Source organism: Somniosus microcephalus, chromosome 4 (assembly GCF_052327205.1).
Source record: "Somniosus microcephalus isolate GS21.2 chromosome 4, FLI_Smic_1.0, whole genome shotgun sequence".
In the NCBI taxonomy this organism is placed as follows: domain Eukaryota; kingdom Metazoa; phylum Chordata; class Chondrichthyes; order Squaliformes; family Somniosidae; genus Somniosus; species Somniosus microcephalus.
This window is the reverse complement of record NC_140990.1, coordinates 236,562,490-236,576,311: the sequence shown is the minus strand read 5'-3', so window position 1 is coordinate 236,576,311 and position 13,822 is coordinate 236,562,490. Positions and strand designations below refer to the sequence as shown.

The 13,822-nt window shown below is 42.0% G+C and overlaps 1 protein-coding gene across 8 annotated transcripts in view; it reads right to left on the bottom strand.

Moving 5' to 3' along the window:
* The window catches only part of nckap1 (NCK-associated protein 1), a 247,554-nt gene that overhangs the window by 91,583 nt on the left and 142,149 nt on the right, over window positions 1–13,822 (bottom strand). For all 8 annotated transcript variants that reach the window (XM_085985938.1, XM_085985933.1, XM_085985932.1 and 5 more), the window contains 3 exons: window positions 13,071–13,289; window positions 12,840–12,970; window positions 5,183–5,280 (listed from right to left, as the gene is read on the bottom strand). In XM_085985938.1, the coding sequence (XP_085842064.1) occupies window positions 5,183–5,280; window positions 12,840–12,970; window positions 13,071–13,289 (448 nt within the window). The remainder of the gene's footprint in view (window positions 1–5,182; window positions 5,281–12,839; window positions 12,971–13,070; window positions 13,290–13,822) is intronic.

The following is a 13,822-nucleotide window of genomic DNA, read 5'->3' as shown; positions in this document are numbered from 1 at the left end:
AAAACCTTCAAAATTAAACTCATTATCTGCTAGCATTGATTGACTTGACGTCAAGGTTCGACCAATCCTGTGCCGTCACGATTGACCAATCCTACAGTACGGTCCCCTGATGGTTGGCCAATCGGTGTGTGTGTGTGGGGGCGGGACTAATCGTTTTCATCTCAGGGATCTGCCAGCCATTGTTTCACAAAGGGACACAGACAGGGCCCCAAAGCCTGGCACTCGATTTAAACCGCCCGGCCCAGAACAGCCCTGGCAAAGCCGGGCTCCCCCCAGCTAGTTGCTTATACAGGGATCTCCTCTCTGCTGCAAGAAGAGGCGGTGAGACAACGTTATGGAGACTAGCGCCTTTCCACAAGAAGGGAGGGAAAAAGGATGCATCACCTCAAGCTATTATTGTGCATCTGTGATAGTGACAAAGTCCTGAAACCCAGACATTTGCCTGCCCTTTTGGCACAACAAAATGCTACAAAATGGAAAATGAGAAGCATAATTTTTCAGCACAGCCATTTCTAACACAACAAATGCTAAGACTGCGATCTGTAGGCATGGATTTCTGCCATAGTAGCCAACACCTATGAAAAAATAGCCATGATCCAGAAGCAGCCACTGGGATACTGACCCTTTTAAAATAAAGCTTTGGTGCTATATTAGTAAATTGCCTATGGCATTGCTCACAATCAGTTGATAAATATAAGTTCTTTGTACAAGATGGTGACAAAGTTGGGCCACGCACAACAGAAACTCCTTCCATGGATCCACCTAGTGGCAAAACCTGCAATTGCATTATGACAGTTTTTTTTAAATTTGCTTATGGGATCTGGACGTCGCTGGCAAGGCCAGCATTTATTGCCCATCCCTAATTGCCCTTGAGAAGATGGTGGTGAGGCACCTTCTTGAACCGCTGCAGTCCGTGTGGTGAAGGTACTCCCACAGTGCTGTTAGGTAAGGAGTTCCAGGATTTTGACCCAGTGACTATGAAGGGTCGGCGATATACTTCTAAGTCAGGATGGTGAGAGATTTGGAGGGGAACTTGGAGGTGGTGGTGTTCCCATGCCCCTGCTGCCCTTGTCCTTCTAGGTGGAAGAGATCGTGGGTTTGGGAAGTGCAGCCGAAGAAGCCTTGGCGAGTTGCTGCAGTGCATCTTGTAGATGATACACACTGCAGCCACAGTACGCCGGTGGTGGAGGGAGTGAATGTTTAAGGTGGTGGATGGGGTGCCAATCCAGCGGGTTTAACATTTTAGAATGGTAAATATTGACTGAAAAGCACAAACAAAAATCGTGACATCAGAAAGTAAGTTTGTGGACAGGAAGTGCAACACAAGATTTCAATAATATTCTAATCAATCTCCTATGTTGTTGCACACAGGAAGTCAAGACCAAGTGAATTCTTCAGATAAAGTGAAGTTAGACAGTGGGAGGCAACTGGACCAAGGTGCACAGACATAACTCAGTCCCTATTTTATATTTTAATATTTACTTTATTATTAATTACACTTAAATAGCAGAACTTATGGCAATTTGGGAATGAGCAAAGTAGATGGTTGGAGCATAGGAGTGTAATACAGGTTGAGGAGCTGGGAGTTGCAAAACAGTATGACAAGTTTACATAGGCAGTTTCCATTAAGTATGTGGGCATAGGAATTTAGAATGGACAAAAGCACAACACAAATGTGACAACAGGAAGTGCATGCAGATATAGAATTAATATATTATAAATAGATAAGTGCTCGTCTCTATCTATAGATACATTCTATAAGTGTATCTTAGGTTTTTTTTAAAAAAAGACAGCAGCACTGGACTCTCCTGATCCAACTGAATTTCACATGTACACAAAGCACCGTCAAGGCCAGGTGGAAAGGCATGTACATGAAAGCTGAAGTAAGTTTACCTATGGCAAGTAATCTAACATACTTTTGCACTTCAATTTCCACGTACAAATAAATTGTCAAGATAGTACAGAATGAGCTGGAATTCACTTACCACTTTAAGCCAGCTATGAGCATAGCAGTGCCAAAGCAATTGTTTTGAGCTGCCTATGCTTTGTGAAAGCACCTATATTACTTCACTTACTTGCTTTACAAATATTAGTGCCAAGAGAAACTTGCTGCATAATGGTCCATGGTATAGATACAGCACAAGTAGAACAAGTTCCAAATTTTCTTTGCAACTGACCAGGTAATGGACAAACATGAAAAATATTCTACAACCCATCAAGGTAAATTTTTCTAAATGTTTTTAAATCAGTCTCTGGGATGTGAGCACCACTGGCAAGGCCAGCATTTACTGCCATCCCCATCCTCAAGGTGGTGGTGGTGGTGGGCCGTTTTCTTGAACCACTGCAGTCCATGTGGTGAAGGTACTCCCACAATGTAGTTAGTTCCAGGTTTGACCCAGCGACAAAACAGCAATATATGTCCAAGTCAGGATGGTATGTGACTTGGGAAGGGAACCTGGAGGTGATGGTGTTCCCATACACCTGCTGTCCTTGTTATTCTAGTCGTAAGTTTGGGAGGTGCTACCGAAGAAGCCTTGGCGACTTGCTGCAATGCATTCTGTAGATAGTACACACTGCAGCAGTGGTACGCTGGGTGGTGGAGGAGGTGAATGTTTAAACTTGTGGATGGGATGCTTTGCCTTGGATAGCATCAAGCTTCTTAAGTGTTGTTGCAACTGCACCATCCAGTCCAGGCAAGCAGACAGTATTTCATCACACTCCTGACTTGTGCCTTGTAGGTGGTGCAGAGGTTTTGGGGAGTCAAGAGGTAAGCCACTCACCTCAGAATACCTACCCTCTGACCTGTTCTAGTAGCCACGTCATTTATGTGGCTATTCCAGTGGAGTTTCTGGTAAATTATGACTCTCAGGATATTGAGTGTGGGGCGACTAGGCAATGGTAATGACATTGAATGTCAAAGGTAAGTGGTTAGGCTCTCACCTTTTGAAGGTGGCCATTGCCTGGCACTTGAGACGTGAACATTATTTGCCACTCATCACCCCAAGCTTGAATGTTGTCCAGGTCTTGCTGCGTGTGGGCATAAACTGCTTCACTATGAGGAATTATGAATGAAGCTTAAGACTAGAATCTGCAGGAAACAGCCCAACCTCTGACCCTATGATGGAGGGAAGATCACTGATGAAGCAGCTGAAGACAGTTCGGCCTACAGGCTGCCCTAAGGTACTCTTGCAGTGATGTCCTGGGCTGAAATGATCGTCCTCCAACAACCACAATCATCTTCCTTTGTGCCAGGTATGACTCCAGCCACTGGAGAGTTTCCCCCTGATCCCCATTGACTTCAATTTTATTAGGGTTCCTTAGTGCCATATTCGATGTCAGGGGCAATCACTCTCACCTCACCTCTGGAATTCAGCTCATGTCTATGTTTGGACAAAGGCTGTAATGAGGTCTGGAGCGGAGTGGTCCTGGCAGAATTCAAACTGAGCATTGGTGAGCACGTGAATAAGTGCCACTTGATAGCACTGTTGACGACTCCTGCCATGACTTTGATGATGATTAAGAGTAGGTTGATGGGGTGGTTATTGGCCGGGTTGGACTGGTCTTGCTTTTTGGGGACAGGACATACCAGAGTTATTTTCCACATTTACAGATACATGCCAGTGCTATAGCTGTACTGGAACAGTTTAGCCAGTTTTGGAGCACAAGGCTTCAGCATGTCAGCTGGAATGTTGTCAGGGCCCATAGCCATTGCAGTGTCCAGTGCACTCAGCCGTTTCTAGATGTCACATGAAGTGAATCAAATTGATTGAAGACTTGTATCTGTTGTGGTGGGGACCTTAGGAAGAGCCGGAGAAGGATCATCCACTCGGCAATCCTGGCCGAAGGTGGTTACAAATGCTTCAGCATCATCTTTTGCATTCACGTGCTGGGCTCTGCCATTGTTGAGGATGGGCATGGAGCCTCCTCCTCCTGCGAGTTGCCTAATTGTCCACCTTCATTCATGACAGAAAGTAGCAGTGTTGCAGAGCTTTGATCTGATCCGTTGGTTGTGGATTTTCTAATGGATTTATCCAATATTTGGTTATCAAGTTAACTGCCTAGATTGGCAGATGTCTTTGGATGTATCTAAACAGAATGTAAAGGCTCTGTGATCAAAAATAATACTTTCTTTCAAGTGAAAAAGATGCGATAGCAAACATGAACTTCAGATTTGATCTCAACTCTGCCCAACTGCATCCAAAGCTGAGAAAGGAAATATCATCACAACATTATGCTCTCAATAATCCTGAGAGCCAAAACAAGTAACAGTCCTATAAGTTAGGAATTTATTATCACAAGAAGCCATTGGTTCAAATGGATCTAAACAAATCTCAAGCCAAAAGCAGGTGACAGACTGCAACAGCTGCCATGTAACCAGTCAATGGCGATGGTCCTTAGTTTTGTAATTTTGTAAGTACAAGAGACTAGTGAAGATGGCTGAAACATCACACTCAAAAGAATGCAGTCACTACCATGACACCATCAGAAAATAGTTTCAAATTTGCTGCTGAGCACATTTGGTGTGGGAGTTTCTCTGGAAACTCAAGGGATCGATGACCAATAATTGGCAAATGGCTACCCAAGAAAATTGCCACTTACAGGAAACTTTTTTTTATCCGGCACTGACAGGACCCAAGTGGTGCCGGTTCATCAACAATTCCGGATAGCCGAAAGCTATAGTAAAAGATACGGAGCGGAGAGCTCCGTATAAAGCAACAAACCCTGTTGCAGGTTCAGAACAATGGCCACGAGCTCCAAGCGTCTCTGTAGCTTAGCAACAGCTGCAGCCACACCCTTGCACAGCAACAGATGGAGGAAGGCAAGTAATAAAACTTACCTGAACCTATTCCTGAATTTTGCCGGTTAACCGAGATTTCCGGTTATTTAGGTGCTGGTAAATCAAAAGTTTCCTGTATTACAACTAAGTTGCCAGTATGTAATCTTTAAAGTTAAGAACTGAAGTTTTTACATTTGTATATAAATCTTTTAATGTGCATTTTGCAACCATTTACATAAGATATACTTACATCGGGATTTGTGAAGATTGATATATGTTCCCATCATGCTACAAAAGTTTCAAGTTTAAAATGTCACTGTCAGTGTCATTTTATAATGGTGTATTTTATCATTTTTTTCTTTGCACTAGCATGCAGACATAGCTGCAATGAAACCACAGTCTTACCTTGAGTTCTGCCACCTGTGAGGAAATGTGCCACATCAGGCTTTCACTTAGAAACTTCATTCCATATGGACCCAGAAGTTCTGAAAGAGCCCTCATTTCTGTGGGAAAACATGCAATTGTTGTCAGCCTGCATGCTGTAACACTAATACAATTCTGTCATCACATTGACACGAGCATATTGTCAAAGATCATCTACAATCCTGAAACTTTTGTATAAGGGAATGATGAATGCTTGCGCGTGTATATACATCAATGACATTTGAAAAATTCAACATATGGAAAATCTGTAAAAAAAATAAGTAAAAAAAAAAAATTTTAATGTCGAGATACTAAAAACAGCAGATTGTTGAGTTGAAAGATGGTGATGGAACTCCACAAGCATATTCTTACTTTTAGGAAAAGGAAGAAAAACTAATCAAATTACAAAAAAAACCTGACAGGAATGAAGAATAGGAACAGAAATCAAGCATCAGAGTATCAATGTTACTGCCGAGTAGTCCAACAAATCATCAAGAACGATGAGGAGGAACAAGTGGGTGGCAAAGAAAGAGTTCATGTGAGAGTGCACAAGACTGCTGAGTGCAGTCCAAGCCAACTGTATGAAATACATTGTAAGGGGTTGGGGAAATCAGAAATTACTGTAAAATTCAGTGCAGTGCTCACCCTTCAATCAGAAATCTATGACCTTTGAACCTGGGACATGATTTATGCACGAATGTAAGTTGTCTTGTGGCTCTGCATGAGTCACTCACGTAACAGACACCAGTAAGCTTATACACCAATGTCAAATACACAAATACTACCAGCTACGCAAGGAGAAAAACTGGGACAATGGGCAAATTTGTGCATATAAAATCTAGAGATTACTCAATGGGATGAGAGCACAGAAATTTATAACCGAAGATGACCTACTAACCTTAGAAGTAATTCAATATTAAAGCTTTCCTAAAGAGTAAATTTATATATTCTTACAAGTTTATATGGATTATTAGGTTTATAATGCACTTACAATTTTTTTTTGTTGCTGATCCATCTGTATGACTTGCATTGAAAGCACTTTTAGTGCACAATAACAACCTGTATTTATATAGCATCTTCAACATAAAAAAGTTTCAAGATGCTTCAGAGGCATAATCAAATAAATGGATGATGAACCAAAGAAGCAGATATTTGTAGGGGTGATCAAAACCTTGGTTAAATAGGTGGGTTTTAAGGAAGGTCTTGAAAGAGGAGAGGAAGATGAAGAGGCAGAGAGATTTACAGAGGGAATTACAGAGTGTGGACCCTGGGCACCTGAAGGCACCGCCGCCCATAGTGGGCAGCAGATGGAGAACAAGAGGTCAGAGTCAGAGGAAGAAAGTGTTTGGGGGGTTATCAGGCAGAAGGAAGTTAGATATAATTGCAAAATACTGCGGATGCTGGAAATCTGAAATAACAACAGAAAATGCTGGAAATACTCAGCAGGCCAGGCAGCATCCGTGGAGAGAGAAACAGAGTTAACGTTTCAGGTCTGGGACCCTTCATCATGGGTCCCAGACCTGAAACGTTAACTCTGTTTCTCTCTCCACGGATGCTGCCTGGCCTGCTGAGTATTTCCAGCATTTTCTGTTGTTATTTTAGAAGGAAGTTAGAGGTAGGGTGGGACGAGGCCATGAAGGGATTTAAATAAGAGAAATTAGAAAGTGAAATTTGAGGCATTGGGGTACCAGGAACCAGGACGGGGTGCGGGATAGCAGCATTTTGGATGAGCTGAAGTTTACAGATTGGTAGAAGATAGGAGACCAGCTAGGAGAGCATTGGAATAGTCGAGTCCGGAAGTGATAAAGGCATGGATGAGGGTTTCGGCAGCAAATGGGCCGAGTTATGGGCGGAGTGGGCAATGTTATAGAGGTGGAAATAGGCAGTCAGCTCTGGGTTAAACAGAGATTGCAAACAGGTTTGTTCAGCCCAAAACAGTGGCCAGAAAGGGCAATGCAATCAGCAGAGTTTGTGGCAAAGGGAAATTGCGGCTCATTCAAGATTGGAGTCTGACAACAAAGTGGCAGTGTAGTGGTGGAGAGATAGAGCTGGGTGCCGTAAGCATACATGTGGCAGCTGACCTCATGTGTAAGGCTGACATCACCAAGGGGCTGCATATACATGAGGAAGAGAAGGGAGGGGGGGGGGGGGTGCAAAGATCCTTAAGGGATAGAGAAGCTATTGGTGAAGATGCTCTAGCCATGATTAGATAGGTAAGCGTAGAACCATTCGAGGGCAGTTCCACTGAGCTGGACAACAGAGGAGTCTTGGGATGTTGATGGCGTGGTCAATTGTGTCAAGGCTGAAGAGACACTGAAAATGATGAGAAGGTATAATGCACCATGGTCACAGTCCAGAAGATGTAATTTGTCACTTTAGTTAGGTTGGTTTGGTTCTGTCGCAGTGGCAGAAACCTGAATGGAGAGATTCAAACAGGGAGTTGTGGAAAAGATAGTCATGGATTTGGGAGGAGACAACAAGTTGAAGGATTTTAGAGGAAAGATGGACGATAGTTTGTAAGGGCAGAAGGGTCAAGGGTTTAAAAAAAAACAAAAAAAAACATTTGAGGTGGTTTATAATGGTACTTTTGAAAGGGACGGCAACATTATCCGAGGAGAAGGAACCATTTATAACCTGAGCTAGAACGGGGGGCCAGGAAGAAAGTTGTGTGATCAGTTTAGTGGGAACATAGAAACACAGAAGATAGGAGCAGGAGTAGGCCATTCGGCCCCCTCGAGCCTGCTCCGCCATTCAATGAGATCATGGCTGATCATCCAAATTCAGTACCCTGGCCCTGCTTTCTCCCCATATCCCTTGATCCCTTTAGCCTTAAGAAATATATCCAGCTCCTTCTTGAATATATTTAATGAATTGGACTCGACTGCCTTCTGTGGTAGAGAATTCCACAGGTTCACCACTCTCTGGGTGAAGAAATTCCTCTTCATCTCTGTCCTAAATGGCTTACCCCTTATCCTTAGATTGTGACCCCTGGTTCTGGACTCCCCGGCCATCGGGAACATCCTTCCTGCATCTAGTCTGTCCAGTCCTGTCAGAATTTTATAAGTTTCATTGAGATCCCCTCTCATTCTTCTAAACTCCAACGAGTATAAGCCCAATCGACCCAATCTCTCTTCATACGTCATTCCTGCCATCCCAGATATCAGGAATAGGAGGTTGGTCTCATGGGCAAGATCAGCTCAGAAAGGGTATGAGGAGACATAGGAGAGAAATTAGACAAAGTCGATGAATTCAGGGTGAGGGCAGGAAGGAGGTATGGCTTGGCAGGCAAGGGGAAGCAAGAGAGGCAGCTGAAAGGATAGTCTCAACCTTAATGGCAAATAAATCCATGAGCTCATAAGGAAGCTGGAGAGAGGGGATTAGCAGATGGTTGGTAGTAGAGAAAAGAAGCTGGTGATTATCTTTGCTCTACAGGATGAGGAGAGGGGGCAGCAGACAATGAGAATTTTGAAGGAGGGGCGAGAGGGGTAGAACAAGGTGAGGTTAAATAAGCTATTTCATATCTCATTCCAAAAGTGAATGTCTATCAATCACTTTAAAATTTGCAAATAATGAAAAATTTAATTCTTGGGCATTTGTGCAAACAGAATCTTATAGCACTGAATCAAAGTTGAAATGAGGCTTTAATTTCACTCAACTGAAAAAGACGTGAAACTTTAAAAAAATACATAATTCATCCACTAAACTAAGTTCAAATGTTGTTTTAACGAACTGAACTGGTAAAAGTTTAGTTTTGTACATTAGCCAAAGGCTGATTTTATGGGATTTTTCTGCTTAAAAAAATCCTTTCATACCGAAGAGCTATAACCACTTAACTTTATGACTCAGCTGAGACAGCAATGTGCATTTAAAGGTTTTGCCTCTGTTGATGATTTTTAGATGGTAGTCAGTCAGTCACTTTGGCCATATGTCAGAGATGGCATGAAAGTAATTCTAGTCACAATGTTATTTCATGAATGTTATTTACCAAAAGTATAAACATGGTCTTGATTATGTCTACATCAACAGTATGCAGCAGTTTAAATTCACAATTGGTAATTTAAATGTAGTGAGGAAACAGACACCATTAAAAAAAAATGCTGTTAGCATATGCCAGAGAACACTGGCAACCCTCAGCCCTTCTGGAACAAAGTGTTTATGGACAAATCTTTTTCCAGTCAGTTGAACAGTTTATTTATGAAGGGAGAGAATGTTTCATCCAAAAGACTTAATTCCTACATTAAAATATAGTTTAAAAAAACAGCACATTTGGGGCTGCAGAATACACTGAGGTGTTTAAAAGAGAGCTCGATAGTTGAGAAGTGTACCAAGGGATATGGAGAAAGGGCAAAGAACTGGATTAGAGATAGAGTTGCCATGGCTAACAACATGGGGCAGCAGACTCAATGGCCTTAATGGCATACTCCTGTTGCTATATGTGGATACTTAGAGATCTGAAAGCATGAAGACACTGCTGACAATTGTGGGGTAAAAGAAAGAGGGCATGGACAAGAGTCCACAGTTGGAGGAAAGCAAAGTTCTCAGAGGGCTGTAGGGCAGGAGGTGGTTACAGAGATAGGGAGGTGCGAGGCCATGAAGGGATTTGAACATGAGGATGAAAGTCGAGGTGTTTGGGGACCAGGAGCCAATGTAAGTCAGCAAGCACAGGGGTGAAGGGTGAACGGGACTTGGTGCGAGTTAGAATATAAGCAGCAGTGTTTTGGATGAGATTACGTTTATGGAGGGTGAAAGATGGGAGGCCCACCAGGAGAGCACTGGAATACTAGAGTCTGGAGAGAACAAAAGCACGGAAGTTGTTAATATTTCACAATGACATTAAAAAAAAGGAAATATACAGTGAAATCAATCAGACGTGAATATATTGGGAAATTTGAAAATCAATTTAAACAAAAAAAAAAATCACCAAGGCACAGCAGATCTAAATCAATATATCTTTTAAACTGCATTCCTGTTTAAAATTACAGAAACACCAGTTGACCACCTGTGGCATTGCACAATAGTAGTCAGGATTAATTAGAATTTTTTAGACCAAGCAGGGTCAGTGGATGGGGATCCTCTCAGGTTTATTCAGCGTTTCATACACTTCCAAAACTACACAAACAATTCCCCCAATATTCTGAATTTTGGCCTAGGTAGCAGCAGAAAATTCCTTTCTTGCTATGTGGTGGAAATTATATTCTACTTGAAACATACGTGGAAGAGTGAAGAAAGATAGCACAGATTTGTAGGGCCAGGTGAAATATAGACATTAATTCAGGAAGGAATTTAGAATTAGTTAATGCTGCTCTTTTGTGTTAAATTTCCCAATTGTGCACTTACATCAGCTTCATTCAGTGACAGCACTCCTGCCCGAGTCAGAAGGTTGTAGGTTCACTACAGGGCTTAAGTACATAATCTAGAATGACATTTCAGTGCAGTACCAAGGAAGTGCTGCATTATCAGATATGCCATCTTTCAGATGAGACATTAAACTGAGGCCGTCTGCCTGTTCAGCTGGACGTAAAATATCCCGTGGCACCATTCCAAAAGGAGCACAGCAGTTTTCCAGTGTCTCGGCCAACAATTATTCCTCAACCACCACAAAACAGGTTAACTAATCAGTTATCTCATGACTGTTTGTTAGATCTTGCTGTGTGCAAATTGGCTGTCGCAGTTGTTTATATAACAAGTGACTTCAAAAAATACTTCATTGGCTGTGTAGCCCTTAGGGAGCATCGTGAGGATGTGAAAGGCCTTATAAAAATGCAAGTTATTTTGCTGTTAGCTGTCATTAAAGCCTTCAGAATATTGTTACCTTAGTCTTTCACATTCTTCAAAAATTCAATCTCCACAATTAATTAGTGTGATCCCTTGAGATGGACAAGATTACACAGAAACACTGGGCCAGAAATTCCGATCGCAGGCCTCCCGCAGGCGGAGGGCTGCGATCCAGAAAGATCTGCGCCTGGACCGGAGGGCTCCCGGGAGGCGCAGAGTTCCGCTCCTGGGCCTCTCCAAACTGCCAGTGCGCAGGGCCCACGTATCCCAGGGGCGCAGGTAGTTTGCAGCGTCCCTGGGATCACGTGGGCCATGGGACGCCAATCAGAGAAGGGAATCTCCCTTCATACATTTGACAGGAAGACGGAATTTCTGCCTCACTGACTTTAGGAAGTTATCGTGCATGATTGACTGGTGATCCTGCCCAACTTCATTGTGTAAAAGTCTCTAAATTGAGTCACAATGGTCCTTCTAGTGAAGCAACTAAGACCACAAGTGTAAAAGTGACAGCAATGCAACACTCAAAAACACATCAGCACCAGGTCTGAATAAGGACTGGGCATAAGACAGGTGGGTAGCTTGGAATATTGAGGCTGAATATAATCCAGAAGGTAAAATGTTTTAAGTTGATTTAAACACATGCCACAGCTAACTCAATTAACAGCAAATTCCTTAATTATGCTAAAGCCATTTAAAACAAAGAAATACTGTTTTTTTAAAATAAGGGATGTGATTGATTGAATGCATGTTTCCTCGAATGCTCTCTTACATTTCACTCGGTGGCTGGCCTAGAGCTGGAATTATGCTTCTTTGCAGAACTAGAAGCCCAGGTCTCTTTCAGCAAGTGGAATTCAGTTTTGAAATCTTTGAAATCAGATACTTCCAGGGAACATGGGCATATCAAGCTCTTTTGCCAAGTTCAGAGCAGGCTTAACAATTCCAAAACTTGTGACAATGAACGAAATGCACACAGGTGCAACACTGGGAGACTTCATCGCGAACCTGGTCAGAAAAGCCGATGTTTAGTGTCCCTGGTATGTGTTAAACAATGAAAGATTCTACCAGAACACTTCTGCTAAATACAAGATCATTTTTCCTCCTCTGAATAGCTGATCAATTTCACTACTGTCATTCCATGGAAAAGGATTCTCACTCCGGATTGCTATCCAGCAACCGCTGATAGCAGTCCACTGGGCAGGCACTTTCGGCTAATATATGAAGTATATAGGCTACTTAACCAAGCAGCCTTGCCAAACCTCTAGGATTGGCCTGGAACCTCCAGGAATTAAATATTCCTGGACATTGCGGTGAGCAACCCAAGAGAAGAATCATAGGGCCATTAAAAAATGTTTTTCCCCCATTTTCTTTGAACACTTTAGTTATAAAAGTATTGGAGATGGGGGAAAACACCCGTTTGGGTGGGGTGGTTGGAAGCAGGTCATGTGATGAAATCTCCAGGAATATAGCCAACTGGAGCTAGCAACCTTGTACCCAAGGGCGATAGCACCCGTGGAACTGTAGACAGCAAAGGGTCAACACCTTCAGGAGAGGATGAAAGGGAAGAAATCTGACAAAAAGGAGACAAGGAGTTAAAACTCAAATCCCCTTTATTGGAAAACATTTGAATTTACCAACTGAAAATGCATATAGTACTTTCACAGAAGAAGTTTCTTGGCAGCAGTGATATCCCTCTGCTGGAGACATGAGATTGAGGCAAAATATGGCCATAGAAAACTGGAGGCACATGGTGGGTTAACAAAACTACTTTAGGACAGGCATCATTTATGATTGGCCTCATGAGATTAATTGATTTCATCAGTAATTTAAGGAATATTTAGTGGAAATTTTTTTGTAACTTCTTTACCAGAGATGTCTGAATATTCTTCTGCATTAAATGTCAGTTCACTCTCAGTCGGCAGGTTCACAAATGCCTTCATAGCTGGAAAGTACGCAATGTGTCCATTGCTGACTTGTCGTAGAAGAGTTTCTAGATACCTGTGTAAGTGTACAGTTAGATTGTTATCTTTAAACATGAATTGTATCATAATGTACTTTTGAGTTAAAAACATGGCACATGTACATCCTCTCTACTTACCAATTGGTGTATAAGCTAGTTATGGTAGGTTCACCATGACTATCTAAATGTTGTGTCTGCTGGAGAAGTACATTGTTAAAAACTCTGGTGATATCAATTTGCACATAGTTTTCTATGGATTGAAGTACAGTCATGTAGGCTTTCACACTTGTCAGCAGCTCAGAAGGCTTGGCAATCTCCTGTGTAGCTTGATTGTACATGGTCATTCCCACAATTGATCTGAAATTGAAACCCCAAATGCACTTTTAAAAGTAATCATTGATATTCACGACTTGGACATGTTCTGCAACCAAAACAATATGAGCAAAACTGGTCTATATAAGTGAATAGTGAACAAGTGAACAATTTTATTAAATGAACTAAAACTGGAAAATATCATGCACATGAATAACCACTATATTAGTTTTCATAAACCTAATTTCAAAATGGGTCCAGTCTAATGTGCAAGCTAAATGAGTTCTTTCATTTTGATTTTTTCCCCTCTTTCCTACCAGTCAAATTCTACCTGATGCCTTCAGTGACCCTATTACTTAGGGTGCTAGTGAGGTCCACCAGACTATGGGCAGGCCGGATTATTAGACTATAAGGACTATCAGTAAATGTACTAATGCAATAAAAGTAGTTATGAGAAATGATTCAGATGGAACGGTTCCTGAACTCAAGTAGGGATAATATATCCAGTACAAGTCAAAAAAGATCCAGCAAAAACATTGAACTTTAAAAATAATTTTAACAAGCCAAACTTTTACACA